General features: G+C 35.8%; 1 protein-coding gene and 1 long non-coding RNA gene across 4 annotated transcripts in view; one reads left to right on the top strand and one right to left on the bottom strand.

Annotated features, from left to right (window-relative positions):
- The window catches only part of DLC1 (DLC1 Rho GTPase activating protein), a 214,035-nt gene that overhangs the window by 10,953 nt on the left and 178,676 nt on the right, over positions 1-24,406 (top strand). For all 3 annotated transcript variants that reach the window (XM_052682373.1, XM_052682375.1, XM_052682374.1), the window contains one exon: positions 4,653-5,808. In XM_052682373.1, coding sequence (XP_052538333.1) covers positions 4,762-5,808 — 1,047 coding nt within the window. In that variant the 5' untranslated portion in view covers positions 4,653-4,761. The remainder of the gene's footprint in view (positions 1-4,652; positions 5,809-24,406) is intronic.
- LOC128080325 (uncharacterized) overlaps positions 1-24,406 on the bottom strand; it is a 987,521-nt gene that overhangs the window by 943,689 nt on the left and 19,426 nt on the right. The window lies entirely within an intron of this gene.

Raw genomic sequence — 24,406 nt, 5'->3', positions numbered from 1 at the left:
AATGGTTGTACTGGTGGGGATGCTGCCGAGGTGCTCTCTGCATGGCCTTGCTCACTGTGCCTGCTCTTGCTGTATCACTCCCTATGTCCTGTGATTTTGTTGGTTGTGCTGCCCCATCTTGCGAGGTGGCTGCAGCTGCTGGATTCCATGCTTCTCCTCTCATCTCTTTATCCACCATGGGAAAAACATGGTGTGCTCCACTCTTGTGTGGATCAGAGAGCCCTGTTTTTGTGCCTCACTCTTGAAACCAGGAAGTTTCAGTGTTCCATTGTGGTCCAAAGAAGGGGAGCTGAGTCTCTGACAAGTCTTATAGGCTTCCTTAAAAAGGGAAAGGAAAAGGCATTTTAAAAAATTATTAACACACCTGAATGTAAGTGGTATTTCATGGGATAAAGAGAGTTTACTTCTCTGTCTGAATTTTGAAAGCCTCCTTAAAACTCTTTAATTTGAGCTACTGAGGAAAAATCACAGGAATCCTCCTTTAAAGAGAGCGTTAGATAATCTAACTATAGGATAGCCAGCCAATTCATCTCATACAGGTTTTCTGTTGCAAAGTAACCATTTCTTCCATGAGAGCTTATGCAAAGCTTCCAAACATAAACAAGCATAAAGGCTCATCCTATTTTTCATTTCTATTGTAGCTCACAGTGAACATAGATCAGCAATAATTTATTAGAAAATCTGTCAAATCTGGCACCTTGTTATCTAAGCACTGCAAACCATCTCAAAGGGTGCTCAAGGGAGATTCTGCTTCAGTGTCACCACCCCCTGCCACTTTCTTTGGTCAAGCATTGCCTACTGCATCAATATTATGGATCCTCTTTAAATCATAGCACAGAACAAGAAACTTTGTCGAGGAGAAATCTTTATCATTTATATTTTATTTCAAACTTTATTCTTCAGGAAGTTAAGAGTACTAAGTAGTATAAAACTTAGTGGAACAGAAAAATAAAAGCCAAACATGAACATGAATTATTGCAGCTGTATCCCAATGGTATGCTTTGACCAGAAGAAAAGGTATTTTCACTCTATAAAATATTTCAAGAAAGACTTTAAGTTTTATAAATACTCAAGTAAATACTTATAAAAGTGTACATAAATACTTATTAGAAAATGAGTACTTTTTATTAAAATTTGGAAACTGGAATTACAATGAAAAAGCTGGTATCTTTTAGTGATCAGAACAACAGTTCTATTGAAAATTTTCAAGTTTTTCAAAATTCTTCATGAAACAGGCATTGAGTGTATGCTTAACGATCTATAAAATTAAAATGAACATAATCAGTCTTTTCAGAATTCAGAATTTTCCTACTGATGTTTCTTTTATTCTTTTGATCTGCTTGAAAACTTAGTAACACTGACTCTTTCTAGCAAAAGAAAATCTAAATTCACTGCCACTTGTCACTCTCTGGAAAGGCCATAGAGCTGGTCAGTGACTGAAAATTAGTTAAACCTAAATCTGTTTAAAGAAATTAAGTGAATTAGACTGCTAGACTTCCTCTGCTTGACTTAAAAAAACAACAACAACAACAACAACAAAAAAACTGATTTAAAGTTATCTAGGGGTATGGTAATGAATGGGAGGAAGGGGTTGTTGTGTCTTCCCTTGATGGAGTACAAGTGGACTTGAGGGCAGCATTTCTCAGATGGCAGAAGATGCTGCACATCAAGAAAAAGGGAGGCAACAATAGCAGAAAAAAAGTAGCAGAACACTTTTATCTCTGGAGGAGAAAGGAATATAGTTATGGATCCTATTCAGAGGCTTGGAGCAAGGGATTTTCCCAAGCACAGCAGACGTGAGTACAAAGTAAACAGGTGACCCTGCCATGGAGGTGGAAAAGAGAGGACAGCTGCTTGTTGGCCTATGACTACATGATATAGTTACAGCAGGGAAATAATTTCTGAGCTGAATTGTAGCAGATAATGCAGCCTTTGGGGAGAGGAAGAGGAAGGAAAGTGGGCTTCCATCAGACTGGTTGATGGAAGACATCACATGCCAGAGGGAATTCAGGGAACCGGGGCTGCCTAGATATCAAGAATCTGTAAATTAAATGTTTCATACTCAGTGCTAATGCAAGCTTGTATTTTAGAAAACAATAAAAACTCCATTGTCATGTACTTTTTTTGTCTTGTATTTCAAGCAAAGTATTTGGTATTCACTTGTTTAATGTTTTTTTTTTTTTTTTCCTGCAGTCTACTAAGCAGCCAAAACTAGTGATAGTGCCAGTAAAACAGAAGGGTTCCTCAAGTAAAATTTATTTGTTTTTCATCCCCCATGAAATATAACTCTCCACATTCAAAAAAATGAAAAACAGTAAGGGATCTGTTCTCCCCTTTCGGCACACGTGTAACTCCATTTAACAGCAGCAAGATTAACACACGCCCATTAACTCCTTGAATGCTTGCATGCTGCTCACCACCAGCAGCCTAGAGCTGAGATGGGGGGATGCATGAATTCCATTTAGAAGCTGCATATTTTCAGCTTTTCATTTGGCTCTTTTTTCTTTCTTTCTTTTTTTTTTTTTTTGAATTCTCATGTATGGCTGCAGCAACCATTTTTAACTTTTTGTAAGGGAGATAGAGCTTAAACAGAGTTTTCTAAAAGGGGGACAGAAGGAAGACAGAGGGTAATGCTGCAACTTCTAGCAGTAATTTAGGACAGCAGAAACAAAAGAGCCCCTCAGTAAAACTTCCCCTATTCAGAAGTCAAAACAAAATGTGGTGTTGTAATACTAATTCATTTTTTTACAAAGTACTTCAGGATCTAAAAGATGCAAGAGACAGTAATAGCATTGTCTTTATTGATCTCCATCCCACTGTAATTAATTGAGGTGTGCAGAAATAGTAGGAATCTATGGATCTGGAATGAAGCCAGCAAAATAGTGCAAATGCACTGGAAATTTATGCAGTAATTTGACTTTACACTTTAACAATTAAGCTTGCTCTCATATTCAACCAGGAAAGAAAAGAGAAACTTAAAGCTGAATTAACTTCTTACTACCAAATTTTGCCTCTGAAAGCAGATCATTTTTTTTGGCCTGGCTGCATGTCTTATTTTCCATTTTCCTCTGCCTCCCACACGCTAATGACTTGTGCATGGAATTCTTTTACTCTATGAACATATTTTCTTTTGAAGCACAGTCTCCATGGAGGTGGAAAATGTGAACGTGAAATGAAGCTTGCCATCAACTAAGAAGGTTAAAGATCTAGGAGCATGTACAACTCTATCCTAATAGTCACTTTATCAAGACATATTTTACTGATGTTTGCTTGCATGGCATAGTTCTGTATTTTCTTGAAGATGAATTTTTTTTATTTTTTTTTTTAACCTTTGGGCATGTGATTTGCCAAGGCAGTTCTGTGCCCTGGTGAATTTGTCGGACTGAAGTGACCCAGATGAAACTTAGTTCTTAATTTTTATTACTGCTGAAATCAGTAAGTAGATCCATCCTAAGCACTCACAGTTCTTATGTACGGAGTAAAAACTGAAGCACCTGCTCCTTCACGCTCTGATGTTTTTCGGGCCAGAAGTTCTGTTTTGGTATTTGATGAAGAACCTACTGATTTTGTTTTATAATGAGTAAATCTTTATGAGACATTTTCTTTGTGCTGATTCCATACAAGCAATGTGGAGAGATTAATGTATCCCAAATGTTGTTATGAAGAAGGCCTAATAACAGTCACCAGTGTAAGATACCTATATGGATAGGTAGGGGGTGACAGCAGGATGGGGCAGATCCTGGCAATTCAGATGACACATGCAGTTATTGCTGACAAGTTAACCTTCTGTCGAGATCTAAGCAAAGGCTTTGTCCCTTCTTTATGTTACTAGATCTTGACTATATTCACCAAAGTCTTAGGGTGTGATTTTTTTGTTTGCTTGTTTGCTTGCTTTGGTTTTGAGTTTCAAGTTTTATGATATTTTTGTAAGAAATACACCAAAAACTTAAATTAATTTTTGTACTAGTGTATTTTTTTTATATCACACAATGACTGATTCTCCCTGCATTTTCATGTGATGCTTATAACTATAACTAATAGTCCTAATGAGAAGAAAGCAATCAGAGAAATAAGAGCCACTGAATGGCAAAAAGTCTAGACCAAATCTACTTGTAAGAGAAATAGTTTATAATTTTGGCAAGATTCAGAATAACCCTCAAGTTCTGGTTAACTTTGTTGAGAAGTTGCTAGAGTGCTGTGCTCAGGGGTATCTCTGGATGAAGAAGAAATACAAAATAACTGAGTGTGCAAAGAAGTCATAAGTCATAATGGAATTTATACCCATTGAAATAAATATCTTATGACAGACACAGTGAAGAGAGACTTACTGTCAAATTTTGGCTCTTGAGCTACTTGCCTTCCATGTGCTTGTTTATAACATTTTGTTTACATGATAATGGAGAGTAACTAGAAAAAAACTTCTACTGATTTATGAGAACTGTCAAGTTTTGTATGAAAACTATTAAAACTTTAAACAAAACAGTCTTCTGAATTCCTGTCCTTCTGGTCCCACGTCCTTATCTTGCTTTTACACTTTTGTTTAAACTGTTTCTTCTTTTCTCTCTCTCTTTTTCTTTTTTTTAATGTTTGGAGTTGACTCAATAACCTTGTTGGGGTTTTTTTTGTTTGTTTTTGTTTTTTTATTTTTGCAGATGTTAAAATGATGAAGCACTCTCTCTCTCTGGAGCAGCACAGAGCAGCCATGACACCTCTGCTCCACTGTGGAAGGTATGCTGCATCCCGCTGCTGAACTGTTATGACATGTCTCTAGCAATCAGAAAGAAAAGCTGGGAAGAGCATGTGACCCAGTGGATGGGATTGGCTTTGGAGTCTGTGGAGTATAATACAGCATGTCGTCATGGACTCGTAGCTGATAACTTGCAGATAAGTATGGAAAAAGATGAAATTTTGAATGTGGACCGGAAAGAAAAATGTGCTTCATTTCCAGAGTGTTGTCATGGTGGAGAGCCAACTGGCTTCCCTGCAAAGCAGCTTGGAAATGTCTCAAAGGAATTGGATGAAAATGAAAACCATGAAGAGCATTTTCTGGAGGCCAGCACAGAAACTCTAGTCCATGTGTCTGATGATGATGATGATGATGATGATGATGATGATGACTATCCTGCACTCAACCTGAATGGCATTAATCACCATATCACTGCTGTTGGAAGGGAACTAAAAGATGAAGAAGAGAGTTTAAATGGAGCAGGCTCCTTAAGACAGGTGGTACAAAAAACAGAGTGTAATGAGGAAGCTGAAACATCTGGCATAATTGGAGATGGGAACACAGTTCCTAAAGAGAAGATGGAAGGAGATATTTGTGGCAGTATTGGCCAAAGCCTGGAGCTTTGTAGTTATGAAGCCTTAGATGAGGTAGTACAAGTAGAGAAAGAAAATCTTTCTAAATCTCCAAATGTGAAAGAAATTATTATGCCTGGGAAACAGCTGCTTCATACTGCTGTAATTGCACAACAGCGCAGGAAATCTGATGCTTTTAAAGACAGCCTTGGAAAGTCTGAATGTAATTTGGTACAGAGTGGGATTTCTTCTGATTCATGCCCCAGCATTGATAGACAGCCATGCTCAGCAGTGGAACCCAGTGAGTGCCTTATGCAATCTCCTTGCTCTCATGTTCCGGCAGTGGAAAATGGTCTGGATGAAAGTGGTTTCACTGAACCTCAAGTGGCCCCTGAAAACAAATGCCTTTCAAATGTCAGTTCAGCAGAAGACACTCAGTGTTTACATTTAAGGATTGATTTGACCACACAAGAATATTCAGACAGTCAAGTGAAACTGCGCAAAAAAAAGGTAGGATGCTCATAAAGTACAAAGATTCTTTCTAACATTTTCTCTCAATTTCTTACAAAGGTAATACTGTGTCTTACTGTTTGGAGATATTTTTTTCCAGCCTTTTTCATTATCTACTCAGCTTTTTCTTCAAATAGTGAGAAAAATGTGACTATACAACAACTTAGTTTCAAGAACTCTTTTTAATGTTAAAAAATGGCTGAACTGTGAGTTTGAAATGTACTTCGTATCAAATTTATTATATATATATGTGGTTTTATATGTGTTGATCATGGCTAAATGAATAAGCACCTTCTATGGATTTGTTTTTTGTTTGTTTGTTTGTTTTTCTGCTACTATCAGGTGTAATTAGTTGTCTTACAAAAGAAATTGTGTCCAGTGGTATGGAAGTCTTGTTTTAAAAAAGGGAGTGGAGGTACAATGGAAAAGTGGAACTAAACTTTAAAAGGAAGAAAAGAAATGCAGGGGGAGGGGGGCGGGGAAGGAAAAAAAAATTGAAATTCTTTGGTTTTCAGCTAAGCCCTGTGAGAAAATGTTCTTACAAAAAAAGTACAGAACAATGTTTTGTAATTTTAAAGCACCAGAGAGTTTCCCTTTCCATGCAAAGTAAAAAGGAGCATAATTCTAAAGCTTTTAATGGGCTGATTCTCCAGTAATAAAACTTGTGATGGCTTTTGTGGAAGGAGTTTTGCTGGCTGTGCCACTACAGGATTCATCCTGTATTCTGGCTTTCCCAGCTATGCTGCTAATTCTTGCTAATAACCAGTGTCTAATTATTTACTCCTCCCTCCTCTCTCTCTTTTTTTTAATTTGTTACCATTCAGCATTTTTTGACTGTTTTTTTGTAGATCAGGTTTCTATTAATTGTTTTTTTTGTTTGTTTGTTTTTTGTTTTCTTGGTTTTTTCCATCAGCTGTAGCATCTCAGTAGAACTGCAAATCTTAGAGCACAAACTCACATGTTTGTGAGTACTGTACACCAACACAGTATCCTGAGTTGCTGGCCACTGTTCTCCTGTGGTAAAATTAACACTCAAGTTACATGATTGAAAGCTGAACATTTGCAAAAGATTTCAGAAGCTTAGAATTACAGTTTTCCTTTAGTAGTTCATGCAATCTGTTAATGCAGTGGCTCCTCAACTGACCCTGCAGCAGCTGTGGCTGTTACAATTATAAAACAAGACGAACCATGTAGAAGGACCAAAAATGCTGAACTTAAATAATGGGTAGATAACAGTTCCAATTTGTATCATATTTGATAATGAATTAACTGTGTAACTATATTCTCAACTGCTCTTTCTGCATTTATTTTTCTTTTTTACTAAGTGTATTTGTTCAGGCATACTTTTCCTCCTGTTAGCTGGTTTCATTTTTATAGTGTAGTTTCAAACTCTTATTTGAAAATAAGGGTTTAACTTCTTTTTATTATATACAGATACATCACGACTCTGTCCACAATAACTTCCATTGTAATGTATTTTTAATAGCTTTGAAAATGGTAGCTACTCTGTATCTTAAAATTGAGAATATATTTGTGCTTTGTGCCTTTAACTATTTATATAGAATGTAAAGGTTCCAATGAGAATAGCTAAGAAAGTAAATTAATCATAGAAAGAAGCAAAATAAGTTGTTTTTTGGGGGAAGGATGAGAGTTGCATGGCTACAGCAACTGCAAAGCTACGCTCATGGTCAAGGGGGACAGAATCTGGAGATCTGGAGGATTTGTCTAGTAACACTGTGGTTAAAGAACTCTACCAAAAAGAGGAAAGCTGTGATATGCTGTTGCTTCTGTTGTTATTTATCTCTAAGTCTGCAGGACACTTCTACAGTGTTCCTGCTTGTGGGATATTTTGACTTATAGCTAATCATACATTATATTACAAAAAGGCCTGTCTGTGCTGGTAATGATCTGTAATGAAAAATGTGCATAAGTTTACAAATGCTCCCTGAAAGCCACTTTTGTAACTTTAACAAGACATTGGAAAAACAACTGACTTGAAACTGAATCCATCCATAAAAGTCAAGTATTTGCTTTGCAGTGACAGGAAGACTTACGGAACTGGGAATGATATATAAAGCCGTTTCTCTCAAGGTCAGCAGTTCAAACAGTACGGTCAAGGCCTAAAACGTACCACTGTCTGACTAATGCTCAGCATCAATTATTGTTGCACCTAAATATATATTCGTAAGGGTCAGAATACTGGGAGAAGAATATGGAGATAAATTGCTAGAGATATTTGGGCATTTGGACCTTGAGATTGTGCCCTGCGGGATCATAGCAAATTGCTGAACGTCAGGTACCTCAGTGACAGCTAAGATCTTAGGACCTCTGAGTAGAGATCATTCTGCTCTTCCTGGTAACAAATTCTTTTGAAAACCTGTTCCTCGTTAACGTATTTTAAACTGCTTTTAATTGTGGAAACAGAGCATGACCTCTCCTCTTATCTTTAGATCTGCTGCTTTTAGACTAAAGCTGAGGTGAGATAGCGTGGATCTGTGGGGCTTGCTTTGTAGATGAATGTCATTTTGAGGGCTTAAGGTCTTAAAGTTTAGCATCTTTGACCAACACTAGCTCTACTGCTGTAGATTGCTTTAGTCTTGATGGATGTGCTGACACTGCAGATGCTTTTTGCAAACAGGTCCAGCTGTACAGCATTCTTTCAAGTTGCCAGCATTCTTATGGTTTATGCAAAGTACCCTCTTCTCCTTTGCTTTCTGAAGAAGACTTCCTAGGTTTCTGAAGTAGGAAGGGCATGAATATAATTGTGAGAAGATAATGATGTTAGGTCTAAATGAAAGATACTGCATTAATCAAGCTTTCCACTTACTCTCTTGACTGAAAATCAATTCTGTTTATCCACAACATAAAACCGATGGTAATTAATAGTGCAGAATAGCAAAAGCATAAATGAATTTGTTGAATGTGGTAACAGCAGTTAGTATCTACTGTCCTTGGTTAAATACATTTTAGATTTAAAAAAGTTATACTCGTAAATTCTTTTTTTCCAAAAAACTGGAATAATCTGTGAAACTAATGACTACTCTGTAATGTTTTTAATTCACAGGAATCTCAATGCTGTGCAGTATGTTCACACATAGTGCAGTGAAAGTATTAGAGAACAAAGCATTATTTATTCTCAAGTGAATACTACAGAAAAAAAAAAAAAAAAAAAGAAAAAAAAAGTGGGGGACAGTGGCCATTACTCTATAAAGAGTCTTGTGAATATTTTCTTATGCCCTCCAAGCTGCCCATTTAACCAGTTTTAGAGATAACCAGCAAAATACCCACTGAGGACTACTGAGTAGGTGCACAAGTGCATCAGAACTGTAACATATTAGTTGAAACCATTTTTCAACACAAAATAGTAATGTTTCACAATAAATCCTCACTTCCTATCAAAATTGCTGACAGTTGTGGTGTTGCAAGCTGTAATATTTTCCCAGGTGCTGCTTTTCATACCCAGACCAGGCATTGGCACTCATTGGCCCACCCATCTCTGCCCATTTGGGGAAACATTCAGAGAGCCCGGCTCCTCACCTGCATCCTGACTGTCCTGAATGAAGTAGAGCAGGCTTGGTTTTCACCTGTGGTCTCTCTATGTTGAGCCTGGTGGCATGAGGTGGAGGGAGATTTTACTTGGAGGTGTAAGGTTGGCTGAGTCTGAGTACGTACAGCAGAGCTCTGACTGTACCTGTTTTTGTTGCCACTCCTGCGTGTTCTCTTTGGTAGATAGAATTTTTCTCTCAGGATTTGCCAGTGAAATCTGTTGTGCAGCTTATCTATTTTGAATGTGGACTTATTGACTCTATGGAACGCGTGTTCTCTGTGGCCTATAAGATAGATGTACTGTTTGTAGATTGTTTTGCTATGCAGATATTTGATAAACAATATTAATAAATTTTGTAAAATGAGTAGTGAAAGAGCATGGGTGTATTTATTGCAAAGGAAATGCAAGGAAATAAGAAATTAATATATGATTGGTTTCAGGAAAGGTAGTTGATATATTGTGCCTGGTGATTGGGAGTTTATGTCAGCTCTATTCCTTCCAAGAATACGTATGCAGGATATTACTTTAGGAAGAACTAATTGAAATGAAAAACTAATTGGAGTATATTTGGTGAATTTTTATCAGTTTCTCTTCATGTGTAATCCTAGACTGCATTTAAGTTTCATTAAAAGATTTTGCTTATGTGATTCTGAAAATTAGCAACAATTTCAGAGTATGATTTCCTCACCGCTCCTTTATCTAACTTCCATTTTATATTTACTATTTCTAACTCTGTGGTGGCCTACTGAAAAGCTTTCCAGTTGCAAGTGGTCAATGTTGTTTCTAAAACATTCTTACAAAATTAAAGAGTATAACAATCAGGACAATGGATACTTAAGGATATGACCAATATAAACCAATGTCAATAAGATGCAAATTAATTTAAGAAAAAGATAATCAAAAGAATGGCAGTAAATGAAGAAAGAAGCCTGGGTAGAAAAGGGTGACCAAGTTCTATAAAGCAGTGCCTTTTCCCCACGCTAAAATTTTGAGCTCTGAAACGTGGTTTTGTGTTTTCTGTACTGATGCAATACAGTTTGTTTCATTATTTCATCAATTACTACTATATTAATATTTGAAAAGAAGAGTTTTCTAGTTGAATTCAGACCTTTCTGTCCATATTTGGTATTTGAGTTTGTGAGGTGTGAAGACTGACTTTCTTCAGTTATAATTTGTAGTAAACTGTTTCATAAGACTAATATGTTGCTTCTTATGGTGAGTTAGAAAGCATTAGATTCTTCTTTTAAAAGTAGTGTGAACCTGTTGTGAGCAATAGTATCCAACATTTTAGATCTATTTCTTATTGTATTGTTGTAAAAATACCAGACACGAGTTTCCAGAATTGTCACAAAGTATGTCTTTCTGAATTCTTAATCTCCATTTGTCACAATCCTGTCTTTGTTAACTGGGATAATTTAATGATACTTCCTTTTTCATTTCAGTTTTTAAGTTATAATTTAGCATAGCTATTAGAGTGTATTTCTGTATGGAAATTGTGTTATTGATGTTCTAAGTTAAATTATTGCTACATAAGTAATAATGGCTGACACAGACTTGCAAACTAGCTGGAGTTGCATTCTAACAAACTCAAGTCAACTTAAGCACATGTCCTGGTTCAAAAACTTGACAGCACAGAAGACGAAAGTACAGAAATAAATAACAAGAAAATGCAGGAACAATTAAAAATTGGAATGTTAATTTTGCTATATCATGATTTGGCTATAGGAAATTGAATTTATTTTATCCTAAGCTTTAGCCTGCAAATGTGGGTCAGCTAGAGCACTATGATTTAAAATGGAGCTACAGAAAAGAAGGGGACAGACTTTTTAGTGGAGTCTGAGTTGATAGAGAAAAGGGAAATGGTTTCAAGCTTCATTCAGGAGCATAGATTTAGATCAGATATAAGGAAACAATCTTTTACAGTAAGGGAATGTAACCCTAGGTAGCATAGGGATTTAGTTGGTGCCCTGTCTGTGGAGACTTTCAAGGTGAGGCAGTGGACCTGATCTAGTTGTGCTGTCACTGTTTGTTGCCGGGGATTTGGTCTGGATGGCTTCCAGAGACCCTTTCCAACTATAAGGATTCTATGATTCTATAGCTGCAAAAGTTAGTGATTTTATTTAATTTCCCATTTCCCCACCAAAGAAAAAAAAAAAAAAAAAAAGTAATAATGTATGCATTTTGTAGTTTGTTTTCCCATTATGTATTTTCTAAAAAACATTATCTTGCAAAAATTCTAGTGCAATTCAACAAGCAGAATGTGATCTCCTACATTCTCGGATTATGAAGGCTATCAGAAATTCCAAAACTATGAACACTGGTCATAGGAGACCAAGGCTTCATTGCTTAAATACAGACATTAGGAAAGAATTAATGCAGTCAGTGGAATGACTGTGTTTGTTTTTGTTTTTTTTTAATATGTCTAAGAGCCTGGCTGAACTTGGGTGTTACAACCTTGGGACAGAAGCTAGTAATGTAGAAGCACGCATCACAGCAAAATTGTAATTGAATCATATGGTTCTTTTACTCTCTTTCCTGCATAATTCAGTCCAGCTCTTACGCCAGAATCGCTTTGTTTTTATACGCAAGAATGAATAATATCATCTTGGCATCTAGGGAATGATTTTGTGAAAGACAACAGTGATTAACACAAATATTGGTAATTTGATAATCTCTTTTTAAAGATGACCATCCAAACAGTCTGAATGTTTTCTCATGCTTTTGTTCTGCATCTACATCTCTTTTCATTTTCAGACTCAGTTTCTAAACATTTTAGGAAAGAATACTCATCTGTTTTTCCAAACTCATAATGTAAATATGAACACTATCTAAAACTGATGAGAGATCTGAAGCCACAACAGCTTTTGGAAAGTTAGTTGCAAATCATGTCTCAGAGCAAGACTGTAGTATTAGTACAGTGGGCTACAGAGATCAACAGTTGCTTCACCACAAAGAATTTGCTGCATTTGCACATTGCTACTAAATGGTCGTAATTTTAAAGGCACCAGGAAGAATCTGGATATAGCTGTAAGTAAAGCAAAATGAGTAGTATGATTTCTTTAATAATGAAAACAAACAAACGAAAACAAAAGAAAAATTTAAACCATCTAGGCTGTCATGAATATTTCTCTTTTCTGCACTGAAAATTTACTTCCTAAATTTACCATTTAATAATGAAGATGTAATAATAAAAAAAAAATTAAATTGTCTAAAACAACTGGTTTTAATTATTTTTTTTTAATCATGCATATTAGCTATGGTAATTAGTGGAAGTAGTGATCATAAAACATTCTTATTAATGTGATTAGATGACTATGAATTTTCTCTATCACTCTCACAAAAATACGTATTATAAATATTGTCTCCATCTGGGAAGCTAAAGAATGCTTTCCCACAGACTTCCTTTGTGTTTGGACTGAAGTATGATGTATTTCAAACAATCTGAAAAGTATTTAAAACAAGCTCAGAACAGGATGGGATGATTGCCAGGCCATTACAGTATAACCTTTATGCAAATTTTACTTTGGCACATTTTTGTGACAGTGCTCTGCAATAAATTTTAGAGGCTGCCAGAGTTGTCTAGACTACAAACCGAGAGACTGTTGCACATCAAGTTGTGCATTAGTTGGATTTCAGCTGCCTAAAATGGTCATGAAAGTATTTGTATTTATACATGGTTCATAGTCACACAAGATCATTCTACCAAACTGGCATTAGACACTTCCACAATCAATCCATTTCCCACAGTTAATACTGAGAAATGCCTGATTTTGCCTGAGTTTGAAGTAATTGATAAAAATGAAACTTGTGAAACATTTTTGGTTGCTTTTAAAACAAATCTTTAGGAAGTTCTGATTGGAAAAGGACAATTTTTTGCTGTTTGTAGTCTGTAAATTGTTATTTCTAGGTCATGGTAAGTGGACCAGTGACTGACTTCCTAAAATGGCATAAGAATAGTAAATGCACTGCATTTTTGTGGCTAAGACTTTGCAGTAGTAACAGCTTTACCACGGCTGTTAAGGAGTGTTTGGCCATACTAGTACACTGGTGGATAAGTCCACAGGTATCTGACCAATTCCAACAATGAAAAGTATAGAAAGTAAATGAGACCCCAAAAGGCTTAACTGTAGCAGGGTGGGAGCAATCTGCAAAATGTTTTTCACAGCTTTTCTTATGCTTACTTCCCAACATGGCAGTACTTGTTGAAAGCTACCTAAAAATGTGTTGCTCACACTCATGTCCTTGTGCAGCTCTCTCTCTCTCGTAATGGCAATGTAAGAGATTTGTGGTGACGAGATGGTCTATGTCACAGATAGGGTGTATTGAACATTGCTTTGCAAAATGAAGTAATACTGCTTCTGCTGCCAAAAAGCATTCCAATCTCCAGAGGATATGGCCTAAAATGGTTATGAATTCAAATTTAGAAGAATATTCTTTCCCCAGGGAAAAAAGTCTGAGCAAAAGTGCAACTCTGTATGTGTGTGTGTGTGCACGCGCGCGTGCTGGGGTAAATGTATTACAAATGTAAACCAGAACCTTAGTCTCCTTCATAAGTCTGTTGTAGCTGATGTCTTGCATTTCTACAATAGTAGAATACAAGGAGTTTGGCTTATGCATGCTTTGTTAATGAAAAATTGGCTCTCTGTAACCCGAGAATGTCTTTTGATAATGTGCCCTATTACAGTAATAACTTTCATATCTTGAGGTTCCTGTTGTTTTTGCAGTCTCACCTTACATAAGACTTAAAATAGCAAATGCAATATGTGAAATATTTATGTTAAATGGCAACTTGTTTATCCTTTCCTGTGGGATGCCTCCTTCCCTAACAATTTGCACAAAACATATTCAATTAAACAAAGGATGTTATCTGGATATCTTGAGTGTCTTACTCACTTGGATAGTTTTTCTTTAACCTAAAATATATTTCTCAATATATTCACTAATAACAACAACAACAAAAACCTCTTAAGAAGCTGATTCTGTTCTTGTACTACAGGTTTTCATATCTTGGGTGTTATTATTGTTATCTTTAAAAAAAAAAAATGGTTTACATGCACTGATAATCACTGAAATGTGATTCATGGCTATTTGGAATGAAGAAAAGAAAAGCATGAAAAAATTCAGTGATATTAAAGCTTACGGCTTGTGAAGCACAAATTTTCTGTTCCAAAATATGCTATGTTTTACTGTGCTGAAAATGAAAAAGTGTGACCACAAGCAAAAATTTGGGATCATAAATTGTGCTACTTTCCTACATCCAGATTTTTTTAAAATACTCTCCTTTAAAATTCTGTTAAATGCTGAGCTATATTAGTCACGTGGAAATTCATTAGTGACTGTATCCTTGCATGACACTTCACTATCTCCACTGAATTTATTCCTGCACTGTAAACTTATCTGTTTACAAAAATTCTCTACTATTTGCTAGATGATAATTTGATGCGGTAGATAAGCAGTACCCTGTTTAGGCTTTATACTTATATAGTAGGTAAAAACAGCAAGAAAGTAGATAAGAGAATGAAATAGGACAAACAGGACAGAAATACTGAGAGACTGTCACATAGGTGGTTGAAAATCTGTTTATTTTCTATGTAGCGTGATTATTCAACTCTAAATCGCACAAAGATTTCTCAGCTCACAGAAACAACTCCTAAATGAACCGTTTCCAAGCATTCCTCACTACTGATGGTAAAATTCAAGGACAGCTTTGGGAGATGTTTCTCCATAGCTGTTCCTTGATTAACATTCTTGTGGATGATATTCTGCAGGACTTGTAAATTAGCAAATTTTCCAAGCGTTCTATTAAGCTTTTGGAAAAATCATATTGCATTACTTACTGCAGGTTCTTTTGCAATGTGTATTTTACGTGAATTAATTGCAACATTTGCAGACTAAGGCCTATGAATTCTTACACCTGGGGGTGAAGCAGCTTTAATCCGATTCAGAAGAAAAGCTTATGTTCCTGAATTCTGCTCTCTTGGGAACAGAAACTTCAAATTAGAATGTATTTTCTTTTTCTTTTGTTTAGTGTCAGCCACACCCTCAGACAAAAAATGTCTTCATATTATATGTATTCTTTTTGTGAACTTGTTAAAAATTACTAATTCTTCCCCTTCATTCCTGCCTTTCCAGAAATTATCTGATTATTTTTTCCTTGTTTCATGCATTAAGCTCACTGTGGCAGTATTTAACTTCTTAGACTTGTTTCTTCTCATGATTGTGTAAGGGAAAGATCCCTCAGTGATTTAAGAGTGTTGTGCATTTCTTTGCTTGTGAGTATCATCGCTTCATAGAATTTCATTTCGGGCTTAATGCAGAAGCCACACAGAGTCATACATTCAATGAACGGCTTAGGAAGGGAATATGAAGTTGTTTGAGAAAGGATGAGAGATTTCCATGACTTGTTCTAAAACTTTTTTGTAACAAGAGCGTTCTAAACACCAACACATTCACAGTCCCATAACCCAGCTCTCATTTCTGTAGTTGGGTAAAAACATCTTCTCAAATCCTTTTAAAAGTCTGACAAAATACGTGTGTGTGTGTATATATGTGTATATATAAAATAACTTCTCATAACTTGGTCAGCTGATGTAGCGTACAGTGGCTTGTTCTCTGGTTCTGTGCTTCCTCTCCTTGTCCCTTCCATTTCACTTTCTAACAGCTTGAACCCTGAGAAAATGATGAAGAAAGCATATCCTCTGTGAAGCAAAAGCACTGCCTCATGGAGCATAATAATGACAGCTTAAATGTCAGCAGAGTTAGTCATTGATGATTGTCTCAGGATTCAAAAAGATGTTTTTTATTTTCTAACTGTGACATTCAGCAGGAATGTTTACCAGCAGCAAAGTGTAATTGTGAAGCTTTGATCTTTGCTTTGAAACATCTTTTAAAGTGTAAAGAAAACTCAGCTATGCTGAGAGCAGTGTTAGAGGCTATTTCTGGATTTAGACCAGAATTCTGGAGGTGAAAGGACACTTCTGCAGTTCTCTCAACATGTCCCTGGGAAAGTTAAAAATAAGCCTTAACTTTAAAAAAAAAAAAAAAAAAAATTGGCACTTATTATTTGAGAAATTTTTTTATTCCAGGAACTGCCTCATGTAGCAGAAATTTATTTACCATCTGTGTAGACTTGAAAAATTTTCCGTCTTACTAGATATACAACTGAAATAGAAACAGATTTTCCATCTCTATGCTTTCTACCAGCCTCTGCTATAAGAGTGCTGTTATGATGAAAATTATGAAAATTTTGTTTTGACCAAAATGGGATAACACAATTATAACCAATCTGTTAAACTCTGGGCATCTGTTTGTGACATCTCATGACATCACCTCACTGTTGCTGAAGTGTGGCACTAGGTGGGAAAGGAGGATTTCACGGAGCTAGTAGCTGAAAGTATGTACTTGTTTTAATTACTGTTACAGCTATTTTAATCAGTTACAACACTGACTCCTAATAAAAAAAAAAAAGTCACTTGTGAAATGTTTTCACGAGTACATATGCACTTTCTTAATTTCATAGCTCTGCAACTATAGGAGGAAAAAGAAAAGATTAACACAAAAATAATTAGTGAACCCAGAAATAACCCATCCATTAAAATGGGGAGAAACCTATCTGTTTTTAACTTAGCATATCACTTCTAAGTAATCACATTAGTACACAGGCCAGAAAACAACACAAGCAATTCCTGTGAGAGAAAAAAGAGGAAGTTATTCAGAATATCGGAGTAGGTAAGTGCTGCTTTTGTTTGTAGTTCCTGGGTTTTTATTTTTTTGAGGTTGGGCTCTTTTTCTTTTTTTTTTTTTTTTTCCCCTTTTGTGTATTCTTGTGGGTACACTTTACTTTTGCTTTCATGCACACAGAGGAGCCACATGAACCAGTGTCCGATTCTTATTGACGGCTCAGATGTGTTTTTTGGTCCCATCTGCTGAAATAATACATGTGTGTGGAACAAACTCGGTGTGAAAGGCAGGTGTCAAACCTTTCTCTTTGAAGTCCAGCATGCTGATTTGCTAAAGAATAAACTGTCTGCCATTCTTATTATCAGCACACTTTTTTCTCCCTTATCTATTTTTACCTTCCTCAGTGCTCATTATGTCTGGCTGAAGGGGCTTATCCTATACTGGATATCCTATCCTATGATAGATGCTTTTGCTCTTATTATTCTGAGTCTTTGAACTAGTAAAAGTGTATGAGATGTGACATTGCTTTTATGACATGTATTGTGGAACCCTATAATCTAACAGTTTTTATCTGCATTTTAAACTGCATTCTATGTTTGGATGTTCGTTTGGATGTTACATTCCTAGTTGTCTGCACATGGCAAGGTATGTTATATATGAGAAAATTCATCATTCAATTGTGAAAATGTACATACGTGAATTGTAAGCCATTCTGTGTTCTTTCTTGTTGCTGATAAGTAACCTACCATACCACAATGAGGAAATGAAAATCTGTATTCTATTCATGCAATAGCACGTGTTATTCAGGAACTACAATCTTCAAGCATGATTTGCAGTTCCCAGAGAATCAGAATTTTTTTCCATTGTTTTCTGCAAGGTTTGTGCTGATGGGTTAAGACACATCTCTATTGTAGTATTTTACATTAAGTAAGAAGTGTGTTGTTGTTTTTTTTAAGTGAGTTTTCTGATTAATATAATATTAAGGGTGAAAAGTGACACTGTGGAGCAGAGACAAAGCATGCAAACTGGATTCTTTTTGGTAGTCCACACTGCATCTTTCTTTAGCATCATGGCTGATTTGATAGATTGTAATGAAGTGCTTCAAAAAGAAGCAGATTCATGTCTGCACACTTCAAAAACTTGTGGATTAAAAGAAGAAAATATGAAAGCTCTGCTCCATTCTCAGCATAGGTCATAGCATTGTACAATTCAGTCATTTGTAATGTGAGGACGCAGAAAGGCTTTCCAAACTTTCCTCTAACCCTGGCAAAACCGACTGCAAGACATGTAACTGTTATGACTGGGAAAAGTTAACTACCAACAAATCAGAACAGATTTTTAAAAGAAGTCAGAATGCTGTAGTTTCCAGTTAGGTGTATTTGATAAATATTCCTTGATAGGAAAATGTGGGTTCCTGTCTTAAGATTGAAATTTAGCTCCTAAGTAAACTTGACAGTCTCTTGAAATTTTTAGACTGCTTTTTTTGTTTCAGCTGCCTGAGATACATCAGACTGTATGTACATCAAAATGTAAAACTAGAGAAGAACATTTTCCTCCCATATTTGTGCTTTCTAGTTTTTTCACTAATTCCCAATAGTTTTGTGGTAATTTGTTCATTGTGTTGGCCAGCTGTTCAGCTCTCCATGAATGCATCTTTCTCATGTGTGTTTCCCAGAGCATTACAAGTCATTGTGCTATTCCACTTCAACTTAATACTTTTCTGAAAACTAAACTATATATGGTGGAGATCTAGTCAGGAGACACAATGCAAGCATAATCAAACTTCAGTCTTCAGTGAAAAAGTGAGGAGGCAAGCAACAGATACTACATACTCTAAAGGCTAGTACTCTTAATGTGCATCTGAAATGAAATTGTGAAAAAGTGAGGCTATCTCTTTTATACTAGGATTTTTTGTCTCTGACATAATTAGCTTTCTTTTACTTTCTTAATTACTGACTGTAGTAGAAGGAATCTATTTACTTGTCTATTACTATTCTGTTGGCCTGAGGTGGTAGGACCCTGCAGTAAAGTAGTTACTATCCCCCCTTACTGCCATTAAGACTAGCTCCAGTCCTTCGTAAGAAAAGAATTGTGTGCTACAAAGGTGAGGCTTGGTTGTATAAGGGAAACAGAAGAAAAAAAAAAAAAAAAAAAAAAAAAAAAAAGGGTGATTGAACACCAAGTATTAAGGGAGATGAAAATAGAGATCGCTTTTCCTCCGGTGTTATTCCAGGATTTTCAAGACAAACAAGAAATTCAGCTGCTAGAGATTATTACTCTCTCATGGTCCTCCATAGGCTTTTATTTTACACTTGGTATAAAAAATGCAAAGTGTTTGTCTACAGTTCATTTTAAAACTTTTCTGTTTATTGTGAACTCCAACATTTGACTCAGTGGTATACAGTGGTAGTTTTCAGTTTGAAATATAATTCTATACAGTTAGGGGGAAAAGTCCTCTGTGCATAGAATTGTATAGTAAGTATATTTATAGTGAATATTTTGAATTTGAGTTATATATGTAGCTTGGGTGCTATCTTTTATTTACCACTGTCATAGGCTTACACCCAGATTATTATACCAGCGAGCACAGAAAAGGCTGACTGCAATGCACAAGGAAGCTCCATGTAGGGAGGGATGTGTGGCATCTACTTCTTTACATTGTTGGTCATTGTGTGTGTGAATGGTTTCCATTACTCAGTGAGAAATATTAAGATTTTTCTTCTCTACCATGACCAAAGCATAAAGTCTTCTAACTTTCTCTGGGAGTCTTCGTGTTGTGTGCAGATGTATTACATGGCAGTAGTTTTGATAATTTTTGGCAGAGTGTGGAACAGTTGCTCTGTGATTATATCACTTTGCATGCTCTATAGGGAAATAAGATAAGCATTCATTTGTTCTAGTTCAGTTTGTCCTCTAGAAATGATCTCCATCTGTGAATTTCTTGTGCTTTAAAAGCCAGTATGAGAAATTCTAGAAATATTCATTATTGAAAATTTCTGTTAAAAACAGTATATAATATTTATTGCATAATTTACAGTAAAAATCTTGCCTTGTTGAGTTATTGTTTAGAGGTTCTAACTTAAAGTTAGCACATTGTGAGAAGAGTTAATGATAGCAACATCAGAGCAAGTGTGAATAAATTAAAATGGAGAAGTCATTTATTCTGAGTCAAAGGCAGATTGGTATTACAGCTGGGGAGTTCCTTGAATCCCAATACATCATCAAATTGTGAGGGTGTGCCATGCAGGCAAAATGAGCATTTCATTTATGAATGTTTTCAGTAACTAAGGACTCAGTTTTAAATAAAAAAACTTACAAAAGGAAGGAATATCCTAGTTTTAATAATATAACGTACTGAATCTAAGAAAAAGATGCTAGAAAAAGTATCTGGGGATTTTTTGCAAGCTTCAGCCTATTGACTGACCTCTGATAGTCAGAAATTCTGAAATTTCAATGAAATCTGTTAAGAAATAACCATCTAATTACTTTTTTAAAAATTAAATGTTTCTTCTGGAATAAAACAGAAGTACTCTGTTCATATTGGGATGTACAATCTTTTAAGAATGCTCTGATTACTTTTACTTCTGATAAATGCTTTAAGGGAATTATCTTGGTAATCACCAGAGCCACCCACATTTCTTTGATTTCACTGAATGTCAGAAAATATACTTTCTCACTAGGAACGAGACATTTTTGCTGAGTTGCATTTACTGTGAAATGAACAGCCTTACCTGGGACAAGATACGGCAGTCCAAAGGGAGGAAATAGCGCAAAGATTGGATGTCTTGACAGGGATGATACAGACAGAGAAAATGACAAATGAGGAATGTTGCCTATTTATCTGTCAGTTACTACTATACCCTCTCTATCTACGCCCACAGAAGTTATACAGAAGAACCCTATTCTTTGTCACCTGCTGGACTGTTTATGTGTAACAACTGACATAGCATCCTCTTATAAGCAAAGTGACTACGAGAAAATATACTGGTAGCAGGACAGAGAAGATGATAAGCAAGAAACAGGTATCTGACATTAACTTACATGAACTGCTTTATGTGAGCCAGGGCTCCTACAATTAGACAATCTTTGCTTAGTTTGCTGCAGTGGAATTTACTTACTGGAAAGATACTGCTTGTTCCTTGAAAGAAAAATTCAAAAGATTTGATAATTAGCCCTCAGAGGAGTCCACTGGTTGTTTTACAGCTGTGGAAAAAACAGTAGAGACTCTATTAATTGACCTAACTATCTGATAAATCAGGAAGAGATCAGTGTTGTGGAATCTTTTTGAACAGACCACCTCCTGACACTGGGAAAGATCCAGATGAGGTCAAAACCCTCAGCTTCCTGTCTCAGAGAGAAAAAGAAGAAGAAATTATGATAAACATAAAACTACACAGAGCTACTTTGAAAATCTCTGGAGATGAAGGGACGTGGGGGTGGAACATTTAAAATAAATAAATAAATCCTCTTGTTAAATGCAGCAAGACAGTGTGTGCATTCAACAAATATCACAAACACTCTGATTTACATTTTTTCCAGTTTGATTATGCTGTCAGAACTCAGCCTGAAACATTAGAACCAGCAATGAAACATACCCCAGCAGACACAATCATAGCAAACATGGTCATTACTCCACTAACCAGAGCATTCAATGCACTTCCAAATGTTAGTACTCCAGGGATGCCTCAGAGAAGTTGAGTTAAAAACAGAGGGAGCTTATTCTGGTGATCAGCCCTGTTGCTTAGCTTCAAGTCCTCCTTTAGCCTTGGGAGAGGCATCCTGCCTATCTCTGTCTGTTTGTTTGCTGTTGTTGTTTTGGTTGTTGTTGTTTTGGTTGTTGTTGTTGTTCCAGCTGCTGTGCATCAGATTGTATTTAGATGAATTTCTAATGTTTGCACAGCCCCATGCAAAGCTTTTAGGCGTGCTCTTGCTCATTACTACATGTTTCCTGAGGTCTCCAAACATCAGTTTGAGGAAAATTCATGACATTTTTCCCAATGCCTATTCCTGTCATTCTTCTCCATAAGTAAATGTTTCTCTTATCCCTATCAATCTCTTTTCAGGAATTGCCTAACAGTCCAGCAATTTCTGAGAGTGTGTAAGTACGTATATGATGATTGAACAGAACCTCTTATTTAGAAGCATTTGTCTTGCTAGGCATAAACATTTCCAGTGGCAATGGAGTCAGAAACATTCCTTTTGAGTGGGAAAATGAGCCCTGGAAAAACAGAAATTCTGAGAATGAAAAAGCCTCTCCTGGGTATGCTTGCCATGGATGATATGCATAGCAGATAGAATGCAATCAGTTTGCTGAAATCCTAGTTTTGTGGCTAGAAAATTCCCAGCTACTTAAAAAGGCCTCAGATTTCATCTCCAGTCATCTAGTAATCTGGGCCTGATGGTAAACTATATTAACTTTTTTTTTTTAATTAAAAAGAACCAAATGGTATTTTACTCATTAATAAACACCCTTAGAGAAACAGACATATCAGTATTTCTGTGTCCCATTGATTAGTCAGAGGAAGCAGGATTCAAATCAAATAATAATCGGTAACAATAGGACTAGAATTTATAAACATTTTACAGAAAATTTTTAGAATAGCTATGCATTTCTCTTTCTTCCACACATAGAAAGAGATGTTTGATATCAGTAATGTTCATTTTAACAATAAATTTCAACGCTGTAAGAAGGACTGAGATTCCAAATGTCCTGTTCTTCAAACCAGGCTCTGCTTGCTACAACATGCCCAAATGCTCTTCAGTTCTGAAGTGTTCTTGGTGCTGTTCCTCCTTGGGGAGGACAGTTGATGCTGAGAATAAATTCATTGCAGCTTTCCTTGGCAGTGGCTAAAAATTGGATTGGGTTCTTTCCCCACGTTCTTTGCTTGAGGCTGTAGTTTCATGCTTTTGGCCTCACCCATTAAGCAGTAGCTAAAGCTTTCATATGATGTTACTTTCTTTCCTGATTCCATCATGGTTGTGTCTTCTATTTTACTGATAGAATTTGGCATACACCTCTGATTAAAGATCAAGCTCAACAACCTACAACCAACATGTATGTAATTGTGTAGGCTTGGTAATTCTTAAATTCTATGGGGACAATGCAGTCATATCTCAAGAGATAATGCTTGATTAAATTGAAAAAAATACTGGAGTACACTTAAATGCTCTCAAGCTAGTTATCTCAAGTTCTCTAATAGAAACATTTTGATTGAATGAGCACATAGGCTAATCTGTGCCAGCTGCTCTGTAGTTAACTATTCCAAAAGTCTCATTCTCCCCCCTCAAGCATTTTTTTTTTTCCTCTGCAGACATATTTCATGCAAAAGCTATGCCGACCTTTAAAGACAGTTTAGGCTTTTGTCGCAAGATGTGGTGACAGTGTTTATTTATTTTGATATTAGGAAAACCAACATCTAAAAGTTTTTTTTAAAAGTGTAGCGAAACATCTTATTCACTTCTTTATGCATTTAAATAATTATATAGTTGTATGGTCATTCTAGGACATAAAGAGAAAGCTCTACTGTTATTACTGTTTCATCATAGAGAAGATGAACTATTATTTTTAAAGAGCACAGTAAAGCTTCAATCAATAATGTTTTCATTCATTTAACTCCTTGCTATCTTTGCCTATTAAATGGAGAGGATAGCTATGGTTTTTGTTAGAAGGTGTCTAAAAGTAACAAGTATTGAAGCATGTTGCCCTATTGCCTTATACAGTTGTTGATAAATTCAACAGACAGATTATATTATACATTTCCCAAAGATTATATAATGCGGTACTATTTTTGTTTGTTTAATGTGCTTTTGCACAAGTAAATAACCTGAGTTTTAGAAGCTTTGTGTTGGGATTTCTAGCTAATAATTCATATTGCTCACACTGTGTTGTGTGAGAGCAAGGCAACATTTTTAAGTAAGGGGTTATGTATGCATACAGTTATGTCTGAAAAATATATATATATATTTTCAAAAAATATCCCATTACCAAAAATCACTGTGTTGCACTGGGTGCATCTTCCAAGATGAATAATTTCTGAAATATGAATCATGGTGAAACTAGTCTGATTTTAATCCTGAAAAGCAAAGCATCCTAAAATGAAAATTTGTAATTTGTTTTTTTGCTAGCAAAAAAAAAGAGGAATATAAAGGTAAAAAAAATGCTTCCATTTAGGGCAGATTTTGAAAGAAACATTTTTACTTGATTCTTTGGTGGTTTTATACCTTTTGCTTGAGGACATGCTGTTGTTACTACATTATTGTTTCATGATTAATTAAGCTTTTTTTCTGCATATGTAAGCAAACAATTCTTAGTAACATAACATTAGAATTTGTATTGCATAGTCGCAAAGGGGAATGAGTCACCTGGAAAAG

This window comes from Tympanuchus pallidicinctus, unplaced genomic scaffold (assembly GCF_026119805.1).
Source record: "Tympanuchus pallidicinctus isolate F22 unplaced genomic scaffold, pur_lepc_1.0 scaffold2, whole genome shotgun sequence".
NCBI lineage: Eukaryota > Metazoa > Chordata > Aves > Galliformes > Phasianidae > Tympanuchus > Tympanuchus pallidicinctus.
This window is presented reverse-complemented; position numbering and strand designations above follow the sequence as displayed.